The sequence below is a fragment of the Rhododendron vialii genome, chromosome 3a (assembly GCF_030253575.1).
Source record: "Rhododendron vialii isolate Sample 1 chromosome 3a, ASM3025357v1".
NCBI classification, from domain to species: domain Eukaryota; kingdom Viridiplantae; phylum Streptophyta; class Magnoliopsida; order Ericales; family Ericaceae; genus Rhododendron; species Rhododendron vialii.
This window is the reverse complement of record NC_080559.1, coordinates 28,708,253-28,727,502: the sequence shown is the minus strand read 5'-3', so window position 1 is coordinate 28,727,502 and position 19,250 is coordinate 28,708,253. Positions and strand designations below refer to the sequence as shown.

The window sequence follows — 19,250 nt, the reverse complement described above, 5'->3', positions numbered from 1 at the left end:
GGTGATGTTCAAAATCATCTGCTATGAATCGGAATCGGAGTATTTTGATATATAGGGAGAAATACAGAGCCTACCGACCTCACAACTGGTGGGGTCGTTTTCCGGGCAGTGGAATTCTCCGAACGGACATGGGAAAAGACTTCGACAAGCTCGCTCAACTTGCTGTCTAACTCTTAATTGAGAAAATTTTCTTTACAGCTGTTCCGTAAAGAATAAATTACGGAGTTCAATCGCAACCGTCCAAAGTGTTTTTGGACGATCCGGATTGAAAATCAATTATGAACCGATAGTAATTGATTGTGATTAAATTTTTTCCGGAAAAATTTCATTAAAATCTGGACCGTCCAAAACCGAAATGGACGTGCAAGATTGAACAGCTTCGTAAAAAAAACACCCTCCTCTTAATTATCTTTTTGTATGTGATGGATTGTGTTCATGAATTGTTTTACGGCATTAATTACTCCTGGCCTTCGTCCATTTTGTTAGCAATATATGGGAAACTCAACTTTTTAGGGTTAGTTTGCTATAATATGGGAAACTCACGTTTTATTAGGGTTAGTTTATGAAAAAGTACCAACTTTTTTGTTTATTTTTCAAAAAATGTAAATATTTTAAGACATCCCAAAATGAAAAGGTAAGCAAATAAATTAGGACGGAGGAAGTAGTTTTTTGGAATTTGGGTGTACATATATTCAGAAAGCTTAATGCCTTCTACTATCTCCGTTCCAAAATATTGCTCACTCTTTTTGGGAAATCATGCAGTTTGCTCAAAAAATTATGTTTTTTGATGATATTTTTCTTGTAAAAAAAATTACATCATTTTTTTAAAATTCTCAATGAGATCCTTAATATAGTAACCCATCAGAGATTTGAAATGAAAACCCAACATATCATTATGGATTCTTATTCCGAACGAAACTAGTTTCTATTTGTCTTCATTGTTGAACAAATTGATTTAATTAACTAGTTTTTCTGGTAATTTCAGCAAACCTATGGAACTCTTTGGAATTGGTAAGAGATTCTTGAGTGATTCGAAAGATCATACATACATGCTGTGATTGATGAATTAGATCGAGCAGGTGTTGTATTAGATTTGGTGACAATTAAATTCCGGTGATTACAAAGTGAAGTGACGTCCTGACGGGCATCTTTCAAATGCAACGCTAAGCGAAATAGTTATATTTTGGTTGGTGTATGGATAGATGAAAAAGACATCTAAACTTTTTATACAAACGACAATTTTTATGCGTCCTTACTAAAATAGGAAAAGTCGTCGAGGTTGTTTTATTAAATGAAATGCAGATGATCTCCATGTGTTATATAATACAAAAGATAAGCCATCAATTTCACTTGAAGTCGCAAGTAGCTCATTTTCCAAACCACAACCCCAATCGCAATCAGCCTGCTCGCAGAGTCCTTCTCTGAGCAAATTTGATTGACATTTCAAGGTAATACACGTCCATTTAAAATACATTAATTTTCAAGGCATTTATCCTTGTTCTTACGAGCAAAAGAAAGAGATACTAGCATGTTTCACTTTCATTTAGAGGTTCTTCATCCAGCTCTTTTGGTTTGTTCTATAGCTAAAAACTTGTCTGAAAGGTTCATTAATATTTCATCTTATATTTTGAAAGCCTTTCCTTTGTTCACCTCCACCTTTTTACGTACAAATTAATTTAACATAATGATATAGGCCATTGGTGTAAACTTAATTATTTAATGAAAATTTTGTTCGCTGTCTCAAAAAAATTGGTGTAAATTAACATGTCCTATGGGGTTTTTAGTATGAAACAAAAGTACCACAAAAATTTGGATCACTCTATGTGGTTACGTATGAAAAAGTCTGTTTAATGTAGCACATCTAGCATTATTCTTTTTGCATCTACTGGTTTTCTTGTTCTTTGCAATCTAAAATTTCACACTTGAAACTTCGAAATGAATATCAGAATTAGTGCTAGGATCAAGAAATTGCTTTCCTTGAAGAAAATTACTCCTGCTTTACATACCAAAAATACAAATAAAAAAATCCTGCTTTGAGGATGAACTACACCACAAATCAGGTCCATCAAAGATATATAAAGATTTAGTCAAATCGTATTTGTTTGAAGAGAAATTAATAGTCATAGTCTGACTGTCTATTTATCTTTGTAATAGACATGCTTCGTTAAGACAAACACGTCTTGGCCTATAAAATGAACGGCCTTGATTGTCAATTGAGATTGAGGAGAGTTTTATTTTGTGTCTTATGCGCGACCATCATATAAGAGGATCTTGATTCATTCCAAAAACCTAATCACGAAACGCAATAATTTCTCGTTTTCACGTTAACTTTTTTTGCCTCTATAATTAGTTTCTTAACCCTGCCAACTTTGGCAGCTGAAGTTGCAAAGGAGGAAGAGAAAAATGATGGGGGTTAAAATTGTAAGCAAAGCCCATGTCAAGCCCAACAAAGCAGTAGGGAGGAGAGAGTGCCAATTGGCCACATTTGATCTTGCCTATATAGCCTTCTAGTACAACCAGAAGTTGTTAGTTTACAAAGGGTGCGGTACTGAGTCTGATTTTGAGGACAGAGTGGAGAGGTTGAAAGATGGACTTCGTGAGGTTTTGGGAGAGTTTTATCAACTGGCTGGGAAGTTGGGGAAAGACGAGGATGGGGTGTTGAGGGTGGAGTACGATGATGATATGGACCGCGTGGAGGTGGCAATGGCAACGGCGGAGCAAATCGAGATCGGTGATCTCGTGGCAGAGGAGAGCGCTAGCAAGTTGAAAGATTTGGTGCCCTACAATGGGGTTGTAAATGTGGAGGGACTTCACCGGCCTCTGTTGGCTGTTCAGGTAATGCTTGATCGTGAATTTATGGATTTTTAGTACAAAAATACTAGTGACCGACTGTATCTTTTCTCGAGTTAATTATATTGATCAATTTTGATCGATGTAATAGTTTACGAATCTGAAAGACGGACTAGCAATGGGGTGCGCATTCAACCACGCGATCCTAGACGGGACTTCCATGTGGCACTTCATGACCTCATGGGCCCAGATCTGCAGCGGGTCCCAAACCATCTCGGTGCCACCGTTCCTCGACCGCACCGAAGTCCACAACACACGCATAAAACTTAACCTACCCCTCGCTCCCGAGACCAGCAGCCCGGCCCCACCCCTTAGAGTGAAGGTCTTCAAATTCTCAGAGTCTGCAATTGACCTGATCAAAGCAACAGCCAACTCAAACCCGAACCCGAAACCCTTCTCCACGTTCCAGTCTCTGTCCGTGCACGTGTGGCGGGCCGTCACCACCGTGTTCTACGTCTTTGCCAACTGCCGGCACAGGGTTGACCCTCCGATGCCGATGAACTACTTCGGCAACCTGATACAGCCTGTGGTCACCAGAACCTCCGCCGGGTTGCTATTAAAAAACCCGGCGGAGTTCGGTGCCGGGATGATTAGGAAGGCAATCGAGACGCACAATGCAAAGGCCATCGAGGCGTGGAACATAGAGTGGGAGAGCAAGGTATTGGGGTGGAAGGACGCGGAGGAGAACTGCGTGGTGATGGGGAGCTCGCCGCAGTTCAAGGTGTACGACGTGGATTTCGGGTGGGGGAAGCCGGAGGTGGTGAGGAGTGGGAGCAACAACAGGTTTGACGGGACGGTGTACATGCATCAGGGGAAGAGTGGAGGGAGGAGCGTTGATTTGGATATCAGTTTGGAGGCTAATGCTATGGAGAATTTGGAAAAAGATGAGGTGTTTCTCATGGGGATGGCTTGACATCTCTCTGGTATCAAAATGTCAAAATTGAAAGGAAGACATATTGTATTTGAGATATTATTGGAGCATGCCAAAAAGTAGCACTTGATTTTTTCGTAATTTTGTTATTGAATGAACCACTTGTCTAGATGTTCTAAGAAGGATTTGTATGACCACGAGCAGAGCAAGGGGTGCAAGCGGGGGCTAGGGTCCCGTGTTACTTATATATACTCTGTTTGCCGTTGAAGTTGTATCTTTAGTCAGTCGTAAACTGGGTAACTTTCACCTATTGTACCTCTGGGTTCTTTTGAATCTTAGTTTTGATCCTTAAATATTACTAATGATTGAAATGATCCGTTTCAACTTTCATTTTGTTTTTGATCTCTTAAGTAGTCCAAATATTCCTAATGGCAGTTAGACGGAGTAAAAGTTCTTTGGCCAGTGGCCACCACAACCCCAACACATGCAATCACCATCTCCCTCATCTCCGGCCACCATCACCGGTACAATCACTTGTTATTTCCTTCACCACCTGTGTGAAACCTCCACTTTGCTAACTAAGCCGCCTAATTGTCGAACACCCACCACCACTAATGTAGCGGCCATCTAAACAACTCAATTCAAACCTTAGTAGCTACTCAGACCTTATCAGCAAATTTACCACATCAAACTCAAATCTTTAGTTTTGCATGGAGAGACCAAACTAACATTGCCCTTCGGGCTTAATTGCTCTTCAACAAATTAATGAACTTATTTTTGTTTCTTTCTGTTTTGGAAAATGGTAAAAACGAATAACTTGTACGTTACACTTTCTAATGTTAAGAGACAGAGATATATCTATATTCAAAAAGTAATAATATAACAGCACACTATACCAATCATGCGAAAGGTCAGTAATTAATAACACGCCAAGAAATAATATCACACAGAAGAATTAAACAAGCAACGAAGGATTTTTATGCACATTAATAATCAGGTTTTGAGTTCTTCAATGAACAAAGATGGCTAGTTAAATTAATCCTAGTTTGCTTCGTGAAAACTGAAAAGTGTATCATTATGTAATACTAAAATGCATGGAAATGTATAAATTTGGGCATTTGGATTCCGATGTTTGGATATAGTTTCAAAATCTCTGCAATGGGATTTTTCAAATTTGGATCATATATTGGTATATAATCAATAGTTCAAATTTGTTCAAAGACTCCTTCCAGTGAGAGTCGTCCGAACCATTAATTATATCAGTGGACGTTCAAGATTTGGACCGTTCCATCGAGGCCAAATTAAGAATCAGAGAGGATCAATTTTTATATTTATCGATCTATCTCTTTAATTCTTATATTTTCTTTTGGAAAGCCTTTGCTAAAGCAACTGATTGAGGAAACGATGATCCACCCCATTGGTAAGGGCGTTTACCGCTTTGTCTAATACTAGTGCTATAATTTAATTTTAAAATAGTGAACTTGACAATTTTTAAAATGGGTCATGTCTCATATGATATTAATATACTATCACCCAATCACCAAGGTGAGTAAAGATTGTCGCTTTTACAAGCTCTATCCTGCAAAAGTACTGCAAAGAGGTATAGGAGCACTTTGTAATTTCCCTTTTTCATCTACTCCATTTCCGTATGATAATACTCGATTTTCACAAATCAACTTCCTCGTTAATTTGTTGCTCTAGTTTTCAATAAGGGCCGCGTAACCGCGTGGTGATCTCATCTATTTTTCATGTCCGGCCAGCATCGTTAATCTCAGTTTTGTTACAAATAAATAGTAGTAGTATATTGGATGTTCACACGCAGGAGTATTCAGCCAATTCGGTAAGCCCACATTCTTTAATCACCAAGTAACCAACCACCCCCAAACAACACCCTCCTAAGCTTCTATCATCCCCAGAAATCATTCAATCCATCCGGAAAAATCACTTGCCCAAAATACCCTCACCAAACGCATCTCGACGTGAATGTATCCCCCATGTCAAGGGCCTCCAAAAGTAATTTCACCTTCATTATTGATCAATCAGCCATTTTAGCCGCTGGGCAATACTATTTAAATACCCAAGACAGTGATGAACCCAAACGGCTACTTCTCCATTGAAAAAAAACCTTATAAATAGCCATCACCAACACCAATCCCTCTCACATTTCCAACACCATTTCTCTTGTCAAGAAGATATTCCATTATTGCCCTCCCTCCAATGGCTTCCCGTTACGAAGTCGAGGTCACGATCGTATCGGCCAAGGATCTGAAGAACGTCAACTGGCGCCACGGCCGCCTGAAGCCGTACGCCGTCGTCTGGGTCGTCCCCAGGAGCAAAGTCACCACCAGGGTGGACGAGGAGGGGGACACGTGCCCCTACTGGGACCAGAAGCTCGTGATCCCCTTCAACACCCCCGTCGACGACTCCTACCTCTACATCGACGTCGTCCACGCCAAGGCCGCCGAGGGTACCAAGCCCCTCGTCGGCTCCGCCCGCCTCCCCCTCCGCGACGTTGCCCTCGGCGAGCGAGCCGTCAGGAAGCTGGAGTTGACGCGCCCCTCGGGCCGCCCGCACGGCAAGCTCGACGTGAAAGTCGCCGTGCGCGAAACCCGCTATCAAGCGCTGGACCCGTACTACGCCCAACCCTACGGCGTCCCACCGCAGAGCTCTAGGGACCCGTACTCTGCAGCTCCGCCGGCCTACGGTGGCAGCGCCTACGGGGCACCGCCAGCGAGTCCTTACCAGGCGGGTCCACCTGCCGGGTACCCGTCTTACGGTCAGCCAGCTCAGCCGTCTTATGGGCAGCCGGCTCAACCGTCCTACGGGCAGCCGGGGTACGGGGGATACGGACAGGGGGAAACACAGTACGGGCAGGGTGGGCAACAACAGCAGCAGGGAGTTTACGGAAGACCGGAGCAGAAGAAGAAGGGTATGTTTGGAAAGATGGGGACGGGAACGGGATTGGCAGTGGGGGCGCTGGCGGGGGTGCTGGGTGGGATCGCGCTGGTGGAGGGGGCCGAGTTCGTGGAGGACAAGATCGCCGACGACGCAGCGGATCGGGTGGAGGACCGAGACAGGTACGACGACAATAGGTACGATGATGGCGGGTATGGCGATGGTGGTTATGATGATGACTACTAGATTGGGTCCTCCCGATGAAATGTGTTTGGTTTTTCTTTTGTTCCGATCCTGCGAAACATCAGATCAGAACTTCTCTCTTTCTCTCTCTCTCTCTTTTTCCTTGGAAATCTGATTCGAGTCGTTTGACTTTTCATTGGCTTGGCTTGGCTTGGCTTGCCTAGTGTCGTCAGCTTCTACATTACTAGAATAAACGCATTTGGCTTGCAATTTCGAGATTTGAGCAATCCTAAAACTCATCGACGAGCTCGTCTTTGTGACCGGCCGGCTTGCGATTTCGTTATTCGGTGAAAGGGTGACTTGGTGAAGGTTCCATCGCTTTGGACGGAACTGGTCCCCCATTATTTTACTCAATTATTGGTGAATACATGAGTTAACCTAACCTGTCCAGAAGAATTTGCTTTAAAATAGATCACCAAATCTAGGTAATGACTGACCTCAGTTGATCGCTGTATCATTAGAATTCAAAGACAAACCCCCCTCAACCAGGGGTTGGCCAAGTGGGATACAACTCCAAGGGGCTTGGGGTTGGTTAAGTGATTTTCGTCTCGGACTTAAGGTCTCAAGTTCGATTCTTTTTGTCAATAATTTTTGGGGCCACCTCACCCTCACGTGTAGAAAACGACTGTGAGAGATCCTATAGGGAGTAGTCTGAGGAGCACACAAACTGGTCCGGAATACCTTGCATTACCAAAAAAAAAATGTGGGATACGGGATCATTTTGGTGGATGATAGTTTCTTGCGGAAAGATGTGCAATTTTTGAACTCAGGATCCTGTTGTCCCAACATGGTTACTGTCCTCATCCAAGTCGTCCATACTTGACAATAGACGGCTCAAATTTTATTTCAACAATGCACTGCGATTTGTTCAACTGAGGTGAAATTTAAGTCATTCATTGTTAAGCATGGACGGCTAGATGGGGAAACACTCATGTTGGACAACAGAAACCCCGACTTCACATTTTTCAGATAAAAAAAATATTCTGTATTTTAGTTTCTTCCCACCAAATTATGGGCCTACCAGCTAAGGAATCAAATTGATTAGAATATAGAGAAGTACGATTCGAATGGTTTTGTAATGGTCATCGTTATTCGCAGGAAATCATGGTAGAGGTTTTAGGGCATTCTCGAAAGGGAAATAAATATTTATTTTTTAGGAATGTAATTTTAAATTTAAAAATTATGTACTCACGTAAATAATTTTTTTATCATTATGAATCTTATATGATAAATTAAACAATTATATTTGAGTTTGAAAATTTAAAATAAATATTTATTTTTTAAGAATGTGTTCCGAAACGAGACCTTAGACAAAGAAGAAACAATGGTGGGTGGCATATGCTGGCATCGATCCTTCTGGCACAAGTAATCAAAAGTAGAAGAAAAGAAACGTTACGCGATCTACGGAAACAATATCTATCCAATCCCATCCCATCCTACCTAGCTGCCATTACGCTATAACCTTCTGGCACAAGCTCCCTCGTAATTTAAAAAATGGGATGATGAAAACAAAACAATGCAGCATAAGTTTCTTCTTTTATGGTTTTCATGTCACTTTGATTTCTTATTTTTTTCGATTGACTGAAACTCATGGCTCGATATGATTTGGTATGAATTTTTATTATTCTAAGCAAAACTCGGTCCAACTTCTCTTTGTTTATTGGGTGGTTTGCTTTGACAAGTTTTGTAGGCAACTTCAGCAAGCCTAATGGAAATCTTGAGGACCTTGATATACGTTTCGAGGTAAGCTTGAGTGATTTGAAAGATTATATTAGGGCAGGGAATTAATAAATTCCCTCCATTCCATTTTGATAGTATTGAGGATTTTAACTTTTTGAAGAGATTATACTGATTATATCAAAAATTATTTAACTTTCCAATTAAGTCCTATCAAGGAATGATTTGATTGATGTAGGTAGGTGCCGTTCCGGTTTTAAGAAAAAAGAACTTTAAAAAAAAGAAGGTAATTTCAAAGTTAAAAATCATATATTTACGCAAATAATTTTTTTACCAATGTGAATTTTATTTGATAAATCTTATTAAGATCTTTTAAACGGTGTAAAAAAAATTTAAAAATTTAAAAATTATTTTTATTTTTTTTATATTTGAGTTTGAAATTATCTTTTTTTTGAAAAAAAAGATTTTGGGAGAAAGCGGAACGGGATCGTAGTCCTACTTCAGTTTAAACATAAGAGCAATAATGAAATTGGAAACTGATTTTCGCACTCCACTTTTTACTAATGGCGCTCCAACTTCATGAACAAAATGGAGCAATAAAAAATAGAGCGCGAATATCAATTTCCAATGAAATTTTACCAAGTTTCTATGATTGATTTTAGAAAGTATACACGTATTTTGGGACGTCCCAGAATAAAATATGGGATTGTGTAATCATGTGACGTCCAAAATATTCGTCTTTTCAATGTAGCTAAATATAGTGGATTGATTATATTTTGGTTGCGTAACAAAATCCAGTAAATCGGAATATGTCATAGTACCTTGGAAGAACTAGTCTTCCTACTTGAAACGGGGCAGAGGCAATGTATGAGCAAGTGGGGTCAATAAACGCTAGGGATGAAAATTCCGTACAAACGGTTGGTTTATCGAACCAGACCGAATCGAACCGATTTATACAATTTTGAATCAAAATTTTAACCAAAGTTTTCATTTTGGTTACTGAATTTAAATAATCGGCCGGTTCAATTATGGTTTCAGTTTTATAGGATAACCAAAACCAAATTGAACACTGAACGGCAACCATAATCGAATCAAAATATAATCACATAAATACCCTTATATATACCTCTATATACTGAAACACACCTCATTTTACCTCAGTTAGAGATTCTAAAATCAGTCTTCCACCTCACACTCTCTCCCGTCTCTCACTCGATCTCCATCCATCCCGCATCATTTTCTAAAATCATTATTTTATTGATTTGACATGAATAATTAGTGTTGAACATATGGTGTATTAGTTTATTGTCTTTTTGGATATTTGCTTATTGCACAATGGTTTTTGGAGTCTTTGAAGCTGTGCTGTAATAGTGTAATCATTTGTTGGCTTTCTTTTTCATTTTTGTGTGTGGACATTTTGCGTTTTAAATCTATTAGAAATTTTGACCATCGGTTTTAGTAAAAAACCAAACCGGTAACTATGGTTTTTGTTATGGACCTTATGGTTTAAACAAAATGAAAACCGTCAATTTTGATTATGGTTTTGGTTTTAGGTAAATGTTCCGGTTTTGGTTTTGCCAATAACCGAACCGCACCGCACCTTTGTCATCCCTAATAGACATCACCCAATTTCTACAAATTTCAATTACTGCTATGAGTTTGCAACTTAATTAGTAAATTTGACATCACAAAAATTATGAACAAATATTTTGCATTTGAACAGAAATCGATTGAAAAGTAGTAATAATGTACATGTCTATAAAAAAGAAATCTCAGTTTTAGGTATAACAAATGACCCTTTCTTACATGTAAAATGTCAAGGTCCATCGGAAGTCAAATCAACGAGGCAACTAGCTTAAAGAGAGATGCTAGTTAACTCTTTTGGGCTCATTTTAGAATTCAAAAAAATATTTCAATCCGTTTATTTTGTTCAAAATATTTTTTCTGGGTAAAGTTTGTTTAAAATATTTTGTTTAGAGTCTTGCAAAAAATCAGCTAAATCGAACATCAGTAGAGACGTTTATGATACATCCAACTTTGTCATAGAATTCAAGCTTGAATTTTGAAGCAAAGTGGAATGTATCGTAAAAGCTTATACCGATGTTTAATTTAGCTTATTTTTTGCAGAGATCCTAAACAAAATGAGCGGATTAGATTATTTTTTTGGAAACCAAATTAATGGACCCGAAATTGGTCTGTACCTATTGGTACAAAAACAAAATTTGTGTTGATATCATTTTTGAGATGTAAAAGACATCGTAATTTTTGACATAACGAATGAAACTTTCATATATCATTATTTCGATCGATATGAAAAGTGGGTTGGAATTGATTCATATCGTATTTATATACGTAAGATTTTGTATCTTTTTTTTCTAGAATTAATTTTTCCATTATGAAAAAACCAATGTCCTTAGAGCATGTGCACAAGAGTCTCCAAATTGTATATTTTGGCTCTTTTGGGGAGGCAAACGAAGAAAAAGGGACTTCAGAAGGTCTAGGCACACACTATTAAAACACAATTTCGGATCGAACACAACTGTGTCCAGCACCATTCGATGTACATGGGTCCAGATGCATTAAACGATTATGGACACAACTATGTATTGAACAGTTGCGGACACAATTGTGTTCGAGGTTGTGTTTTACAAATGTGTGCGTAGAATTGCTCAACGAGAAATGCTACAAAACAACAAAATGTAGAGTCTAACTGCTATTGTCATGAGTTCCATCACCCTCTGTATCACTTGCCGTTGAAGTTGCAAAGTAGCCAAAGCTTAAACCATTACACAACCCAACAAAAGCAACAGCATTGAGTTGGAACACCCTCTTTTTTTTCTTTTTTCTGTTAAAATATCATTTACATCATGTATAAAGTATAAAATATCAATGTCCGGGCCACTACATCAAAATGTGAGAGTCCACGAGATAATCAAGCTTTACAACTCAACCAATATAAAAAAATAAGTCCATCATAGGAAAGAAATAAAGGAAAAGCTCATACAAGGGGAGAACACCCACACGCAGGCCGGTCATGGCCTCTTAATGAGATGCAAGAGTCCGGACTAACTAAGTTAGCCCCAGTTTGTTGAGTTGGGATCAACCTCGATGAGTTGTTTTTTGACATCTCTAGCTACATGTCCCTTTTAAGTATCAGAAAATATGGAAATACTTCAATTTGAAGGCATCCGTATTTGTTCTCGCAAGCAAAAGCAACAGCAGCTTCCACTTTTTATTTAAAGGTTCTTCATCCATTTCTGTGCTTCTTCCCCTGCCCATCACAAGGCTCAAGGTATATATTAAAGCTACAAACTTTGTCTGAAAGCTCACACGAAGGTGCATGATCAATATTTCAGTTAATGTATTGTACGTTATTTTCTTCGTGCGTTTTCAACTTTTTGTTTTCTGATACAAAGTAATTTAGAAACAGAAAGATAAATTAGAGTCATTCGCGAAGGGTGTTTTAATAACGAAATGCAAGGACCGCTAAAAGTTACATAATTCTGTATCAAAGTTTCGTATATTAAAATGTGAGTATAATAACATTACGCTTTTTGCGTTTACCGGTTTTCTTAATTCTTTGCAGTCTTGATTAGTTTTACATTTGAAACTTCAAAAATAAGATGAGGATTAGAGCAAGGATGAAGAATTTGCTCTCGTTGAAGAAAGGTATTCCCTGCTCCTTCGGCTTACTAATTTATCCATGGCTTTCTATGGCTTGGGCTGGGCCAGACATATTATATAATAATACTTCTTTTTCAACTGAACGTAACATTTGGATTACCTTCCTTTGTACGTTATTGATCCAGACTCAGTGAAACAAAAACACAGAGGGGAATTTAAGGTTGTTCCTCAAGTCTAAAATTAAATAACGGGCCGGCCCAATACAAAAACCTTTCTTGTTTTATTTTTCTTTTCTTTTTTTTTTTTTCCGCTTTTGCCCCCGTCTAGCCCTTCAGATGCATGCATGCAAGTTACTCATGTCCAATGCAAACCTGATGGTCCTGGTATTTTGGGCATAGCTTAGGCTTGTCCCTTAGCCTTCGTTCATTTGTCGGGAATGTACTCAATCATACCTCACAAAGTTAAGAGATTTCTCAAAACTGTCCCCACAAATTTTATAGTTTCGCCCCCACTTTTCAAAATAGCATGTGTCGTGTTGGGTTTATGGCTTTTAGGCTTTATGCTCTCACTACACAATAAATCTGATTCCGCTGGAGCCTGGAGTGGTCGAGGTTGTCCCCATTGTCATCTGCCGGGTTCTCCTGAATACAGGAAACAAGCAGGCGAAAATCACAAAAATAATATAGCTACAGAACAGCTGGCAAGATGGGCCAGAGCTAGAGCATGGATCTCAGTGGCCCATAAAAAAAATTGAGAAAAAATAGTCTTTTGAATTTTGATGGCCAATTAATTAAGGACTGCTGTTGTCACATGGCCGAAACCCATACTTTAGTACCCACGTCCATGTGTTATGGAGTACTTTAATTGAAAGATTTTTACTCTCTCTCTCTCTCTCTCTCTCTTTAAAAGCAAACAGAGTAGATGGAATAACTGGGTAGTTGGCATTGATTCAAGTGGGTTGAGCTAGATGAACTGTTTCATTGAAGATAGGTCCGGTGTATTAACCACACAATCATCACAATATTTCTCAACGGGTCCACCGGAATTATATTCTTTCTGCTCTGGGTCCTAAATTTGGATTGGACGTGACAGTTCAAATCTGAATTGTTTAGATTCAGATTATCTTATTCAGTCCAAAACTTGAACCGGAGAGAATCTGAACTATGAAAAGGAATGCAGTTTCCATGTTTTCCGTCTTGACATTCTTGTTACTCCTATATGACTTGGCTTCATAACAACTTTGAATAAACAGACAAGGCAGGATAATGTGAGACAACCCCAATTGAATGGAAAAAAAAAAAATGAAATTTTGGTTTAAGCATTGTCGAATTCCATGCTTACATGTAAATTATGTCCATAAAATAAAATTATTAAAACAGATTTTTTTTTGTATGCATGTTTTGCAGTGAACCAATCCAATACTACGCACCCTACAAATGTGGATGTTCGGGAAGAATATGCTAATGCCTTCCGCACGGAATCATACAACGAGTTTTGGAAGCGTGTCCTAGCATTGAACGTGGCAGAATCCGCCACGAACAGAACTATGGGGTCGACTACAGCTGATCGGCTCCCATCCTATAGGCTATTTGCAGAGCATCTCCTGGATCCAGATCAACCCACCATTAATCGGGTTCTTGCTTCATTAGCCAGAAATTGCCCAGAAAATCACACCCTCTTATCGGACTATTTCTCAGAAACCACCGATGCTTCAATCCTGTGTGGCCTCCTTTTAAAGGACATAGACCATACTCGTGCCAACTACCGCTCCCTTAAAAGAACCATAAACACTCTCGAAACCACCCATTTATCACGAGCATCAATGCTACTCACACCGCATTTAGATACTACATTTTTTACTTCAGAAGCACAAGTGTTATGTGGTGTCACTAAACTTTCTCATTTATCACTGGTGAACAACTTTCCTGTCATATTGACCCGATTAACAAAATTCTTCAACTCCGTCAACCCATTTGCCTCTACGGCTGCATCGCAACTCCGATTTCGAGCCGTAAAAGCCGGCTGCACCCAGTTACTCAAACGGCTTGAGTCAAGCCGCGATGAGGCTCGAGCCAAATTGCGTGTAATCCAGAAAGTAAAGCTTGGCTCGGCTATTTTTCTCGTGGCTTTCACCGTTTCGTTGACAGCCATCATTGTTTTTCATGCTTTAGCCTTGACGGTGGCAGTGCCGGGTCTCATAGCGGCTTCGCTTGAGTTGGCTTCAGCCAGAAAGCTAGTTAGGTTTTCGGCTCAGCTCGATGCAGCCGCCAAGGGGGCTTATACACTGAACAGGGACTTGGATACGACAAGCAGGCTGGTGGCTCGGCTTCACGATGAGCTGGAGCATGTGCGAGCCATGGTCGGGTTTTGGCTTGAGCAGGGAGAGGAGCGGCTCCAAGCCAAAGGAGAAGTGGCGCGCCAGCTGAAAATGAATAACTCCAGCTTTAGGGAACAGCTAGATGAGCTGGAGGAGCATTTGTATTTGTGCTTGATGACTATCAATAGGGCCCGAAACCTAGTGGTAAAGGAAATTCTGGATCCGGGTAAATCCGGCCCGGCTCTCAATTTGTTGTCAACGTAAACTACCATATGTCTTTCTCCAATTTCGTTTCTGCAATGCTGCTAACACAGATTTAATCGAAATAATTCGATATATGTAAATCCTACCCGTTAGACGTGAACCTTCTCCTCTTGCATCGGACTGTTGCGCACACACATCTTTGTTTGAATGTGGATCTTGACATCTGTGTCTAAATCATTTCCCTTTCTGCTTTCGGTGAGTTAGCTTTTCTATAATTTTTCTATCCTTTGTTTTTAGCGCACTAAGACAAAGAGTTAGTTGTGGTCATAAATTGCATTAATTTGTCACTTTCGAGCTAATTGTTGTCAAAATTCCAGGCAATAGCTACATCTAACTAATTTAGTTAGGCCTTGTTTCTCTAAGAGTTTTTTGGGATTTTTTTTTTTTTTTTGGTTTTTTGGGTTTTGCTTTTATTCAAATTTGTTTCGCATTTGTTAGTGTTGCATCAAATTTTTTGTGAGTTATTATTTCGTCTTGTCGAGACGAATCAGAGAACTAAAAAATTAGGAGTATGAATTTTACCCTAATATTTTTTGAAATATCCAAGATAAAGCCCAAAAAGAATTCATCTCAACAAGACAAATTAATAATTCACAAAAATTTGATGCAAAACTAAAAAATACCCCAAAAGCCCAACAAGGCCTTGGGGTATCCACAATGCTATAATCAATAATTGATAACTAAATGTTGTCACATCAGCTTTTGATTATTCATTTAAGAGATTGCTAAGGTTAGCAATATAAATGTCTACAATGGCATAATCAAAATTGGATAACTAAAGTTTGTTACATCATCTTTTTAAACTATAAAAAAACTAAAAACTGTGAACAGTAGACAATAGTTTTTCTAAAAATAGTTTTGAAACTAATAAAAACTATTTACTAGAAATAGAAAATAGTTTTTGAAACTTTTTTTTGAGAAAAAAAACAATTTTTTGTAAAATATTTTTTTTGAAAATATTGTTCGAAAAGAAAGAGAGGAAAATGGAAGAGAAATAGAACATTTTTGTATAATGATTGGTGTATTTGATTGAGATTATGTAAGGTCTATTAAATTTGGTTATTATCAAAAAGTTACTAGTTTTGGTTATCTAAAACCTAAAATTTGATTATTTCTAAAAAGGTTGTTAAGTTTGATTATAACATTGTGAGCCATATTTTACTTCAACATTGTTAATTTTAAAAACCTTTTACTTTTGAATATAACATTGTGGATACTCTTAGACTTGGCTTTATTCACTTGTTCCTCTCTCTCAACATCTCTCTCCGCTCTCCACTTATTACCCTCAAAACTACCAAGCAACCTCAATGCTGCTAAACTTAATTGTATCGAGAAAAAGTGGAATCCATTATATCGCTGCATCATTTTCAATATATTGCCATGTTGTGTTTTTTGGATATAAAAATGGTAAAGAGATTAATAGAGGGGAAAGCAACACATAGAGAAAAGCGATAGATACTGGTACGATTAGCTAGCTTCACATTTTTTTTATACTTCAGTTGTTCGGGTCAACTTACGCGCACCTCAACTAATCTATTAATCTTAGGATCTGATCTAAACTAATCTATTAATCTTAGGATCTGATCTCTCCGTTCATATGCGGGGAACCCAATGAAAACAGGAGCAACGTTCATGCTCTTGCATATGCATGCATGCATTTTGCTTGCTTGACCCAGAAAAACCAACTACCTAATTTAATTAAATGTCGATCACCCCATTGTTTCAACTCTGGAGTACTATTCTGACGACTTTTGGAATGAAATCACATGCACCGATTCAGAGTGATAAATTCTCAGAATAATTGAAATTGATTTGTTTCGGTGCAGTTAAATGTTCATGACCTAATTGCCATAATTTATCACTGACAGTCCTCGGCAATAACTCACTGGTGGAACCGGGGACAGGACCGGCTCATAAATTTTAGATGTTGGAAGCGAACATCTTGAATGAGGCCTTCTGATATCTACCCTCCCCTTCGACTCCTCAAGCGTCTGCGTTTCTTTCTTCTTCTTTTTTTGATCGGCTGCGCGGCTTTTGTTTTAGGAGTTCTTTTTCTCTCTAATTCCCTCTAACTATAAAAAATTTGATGATCCAACATAGATGGTAGCGTAGGAGATAGGGCCAGATTGAGTACTTTGCAGTCGCCGAACTGAAAATATCTTCCAGGCTCCAGCCGTTTTTTTTTTTAATGCCTTAGTGTTACTAATGAGTAATTCCATCATTTGGGCCTATTTTGTGGTTCATAAATTTCAATTGGACCTATTTTGTGTATAAGAGGCTAGTGCAATTTTTTTTGGACCATACATACATACATATACATATACACACACACACACACACACACACACATATATATATATATATATATATATATATATATATATATATACACACACACACACACACACAGTCCCTCTCTTATGAGGACCACAACATTTTAATAAAATGCGGACCTCCCTTTTCCGATCGAATTTCAATGATTCGATCCGCTCAATGTGTTCAGAACGTGATTTTAAGGGTGCCTGGGAGAAATCAGCAAAAAAAAATGACCTGGAAGGGTTTCATCTGAGCAGTTTTTATTTGTTTTTTATCGAACGGTTCAAACAAAAATTGCTCGGATGAAGCCCTTTCCGGTCATTTTTTTTTCCGATTTCTTGCGGGTACCCTTAAAATCACGTTCTGAACACATTGAGCGGCTCGAATCATCGAATTCCGATCGAAAAATGAGAGAAATGAGGAGGTCCGCAACTCCCTCATTTGAGACTGACTGTATGTGTGTGTGTGTGTATAGTTAGGTTCCGGTGAGGGATCCCTCATTTTATTAAAATGCGGGACTCCCCTTTCCGATTGAATTTCGATGATCCGAGCCGCTCAAAGTGATCAAAACGTGATTTTAAGGGTTCCCATGAGAAATCAGCAAAAAAAATGACTGGGAAGGGCTTTATCCGAGCAGTTTTCATTGAACGGTTCAAAAAAAACTGCTCGGATGACGCCCTTCCCGGTCATTTTTTTTGCTGATTTCTCACGGGAACCCTTAAAATCACGTTCTGATCATTTTGAGCGGCTCGGATCATCGAAATTCAATCGGGAAGGGGAGTCCCGTATTTTACTAAAATGAGGGATCCCTCATCGAAACCTAACTCTATATATATATATATGGATCATAAAATTTTAAAGATCCTCGTTTTTAACTTTTTTTTGGGGGTTGGAAGCGCAGGCTTCCCTGGCCTTGGCCATAAGCCGGGCCTGACCGGGGAAGGGGCCGATAAAATTCTTAAACTGCATGGGGCGTAGATAGAAAACACTATAGGCCCATCAAAAGGATAACGGGATTTAGTTTTTTTTTATTTATCCGCTAAATGAATTTAGGCCCCGTTCCGGAAACCTTCTTAAAAAATAAGTAGTTTATTTTATATTTTCAAACTTAAAAATAAATTAAATGAAAAATAATTTTTCAATTTTTTTTGCATCTTATAAAAGATCTTATCGAGATCTTCCAAAAAATATCTATATTGCATATTTTTAGATTTCAATAAACCCATAATATTTGAGTTTGAAATTGCATTCTTAAAAAATAAGGGCTTTTTTTTTGTTCCGGAACGGAGCCCAAATTGATTCCGTTGTTTATTGCCAAGCTACAGATCAAGATTGTGAGGCTCTTCGAAGAATTTCTGTAATTCCACCACTACCAAAAAGCTCTTGGGTCAGTGGAGATTTTTCTAGTCGCTGAATTTTAAAAATAATGGGATTAGTTGATTTGTGCGTATGCTGCCACAAACTGATAATTAAAAAAAGAGATATCCAACAACTTGTCGGGGAGCAACTTGGACGTGCTGATTGTACTTGATTAATTAGACGGAGAGATCTTTTTTTGGTTGTGAAAATGACCCAATTTGGAAATAGCAACTATTCCTACCTAGTTCATCGGACAAACCTAGCATTGCTCGGTGGAAAAAGTTATACAATGCCCTTGGGCCACCACCACATGTAGAGATGATAATTCAACCCATCCCGTCTTAATCTGATCGGTGCAGGTTTTTGTTTTATTTTTTGGAGGTTAGGGAGAACTGATGAAACCCAGTCAGGGTCGGGTTGGCGTTACCCCATTTGGTAACCCAGCCTGCCCTGAAATTATTTTATGCATAAAAAACTATTTCTATTCTTGTATTTTTACTCTTAAAACTAATATACCACATAAAATATTAACTATTTCTTCCATTTTACTTTTAGATAATAGATTTTGGTTAAATTATAATAGTTATTTCATAAACTTTTATTGTTTGTGCTCACTTATTTTAGAATTTAGAACATATTTTCTCAATAAAAAAAAATGAGCGAGGGCGGGTAAACCCAATACCCGATAGGGGCAGGGCGGGAATATCCATAAATTACCTGGTCCGAGTTCGAGACGAGGTCGAGGATGGGACTAAATTTTCGGGTCAGGGTGTGGCAAAACCCGTCCCGCCCCGTTGTCATTTCTAACCACATGGTGTCCTTAGACCTCTTTTC

At 38.7% G+C, this 19,250-nt stretch overlaps 3 protein-coding genes across 4 annotated transcripts; all 3 read left to right on the top strand.

The window, feature by feature from the left end:
• The first annotated feature begins 1,330 nt into the window (after positions 1 to 1,330).
• On the top strand, positions 1,331 to 3,957 carry LOC131319637 (BAHD acyltransferase DCR-like). 2 transcript variants are annotated; one of them, XM_058349995.1, is made up of 3 exons: positions 1,331 to 1,448; positions 2,377 to 2,835; positions 2,942 to 3,957. In XM_058349995.1, exons 2-3 carry the CDS (start codon positions 2,683 to 2,685, stop codon positions 3,761 to 3,763), a joined length of 975 nt encoding a protein of 324 aa, XP_058205978.1. In that variant the 5' UTR covers positions 1,331 to 1,448; positions 2,377 to 2,682; the 3' UTR covers positions 3,764 to 3,957. The 2 variants fall into 2 exon arrangements, with proteins under 2 accessions (XP_058205978.1, XP_058205979.1); XM_058349996.1 differs by having other exon boundaries at positions 2,351 to 2,835.
• Positions 3,958 to 5,813: 1,856 nt separating this feature from the next.
• LOC131319636 (protein SRC2 homolog) lies at positions 5,814 to 7,072 on the top strand. Its single transcript, XM_058349994.1, has one exon. It carries the CDS (start codon positions 5,939 to 5,941, stop codon positions 6,860 to 6,862), a length of 924 nt encoding a protein of 307 aa, XP_058205977.1. The 5' UTR covers positions 5,814 to 5,938; the 3' UTR covers positions 6,863 to 7,072.
• A 4,491-nt stretch (positions 7,073 to 11,563) lies between these two features.
• On the top strand, positions 11,564 to 14,841 carry LOC131319635 (UPF0496 protein At3g49070). The gene is made up of 3 exons (XM_058349993.1): positions 11,564 to 11,902; positions 12,123 to 12,205; positions 13,567 to 14,841. Exons 2-3 carry the CDS (start codon positions 12,160 to 12,162, stop codon positions 14,739 to 14,741), a joined length of 1,221 nt encoding a protein of 406 aa, XP_058205976.1. The 5' UTR covers positions 11,564 to 11,902; positions 12,123 to 12,159; the 3' UTR covers positions 14,742 to 14,841.
• Positions 14,842 to 19,250: the final 4,409 nt, after the last annotated feature.

Coding starts and splice junctions, on each gene's coding strand:
- LOC131319637 (XM_058349995.1), top strand. CDS start 2,683: ATGGACCGCGTGGAGGTGGCAATGGCAACGGCGGAGCAAATCGAGATC. Junction 2,836..2,941: donor GGCCTCTGTTGGCTGTTCAG/GTAATGCTTGAT, acceptor TCGATGTAATAG/TTTACGAATCTGAAAGACGG.
- LOC131319636 (XM_058349994.1), top strand. CDS start 5,939: ATGGCTTCCCGTTACGAAGTCGAGGTCACGATCGTATCGGCCAAGGAT.
- LOC131319635 (XM_058349993.1), top strand. CDS start 12,160: ATGAGGATTAGAGCAAGGATGAAGAATTTGCTCTCGTTGAAGAAAG. Junction 12,206..13,566: donor TTTGCTCTCGTTGAAGAAAG/GTATTCCCTGCT, acceptor CATGTTTTGCAG/TGAACCAATCCAATACTACG.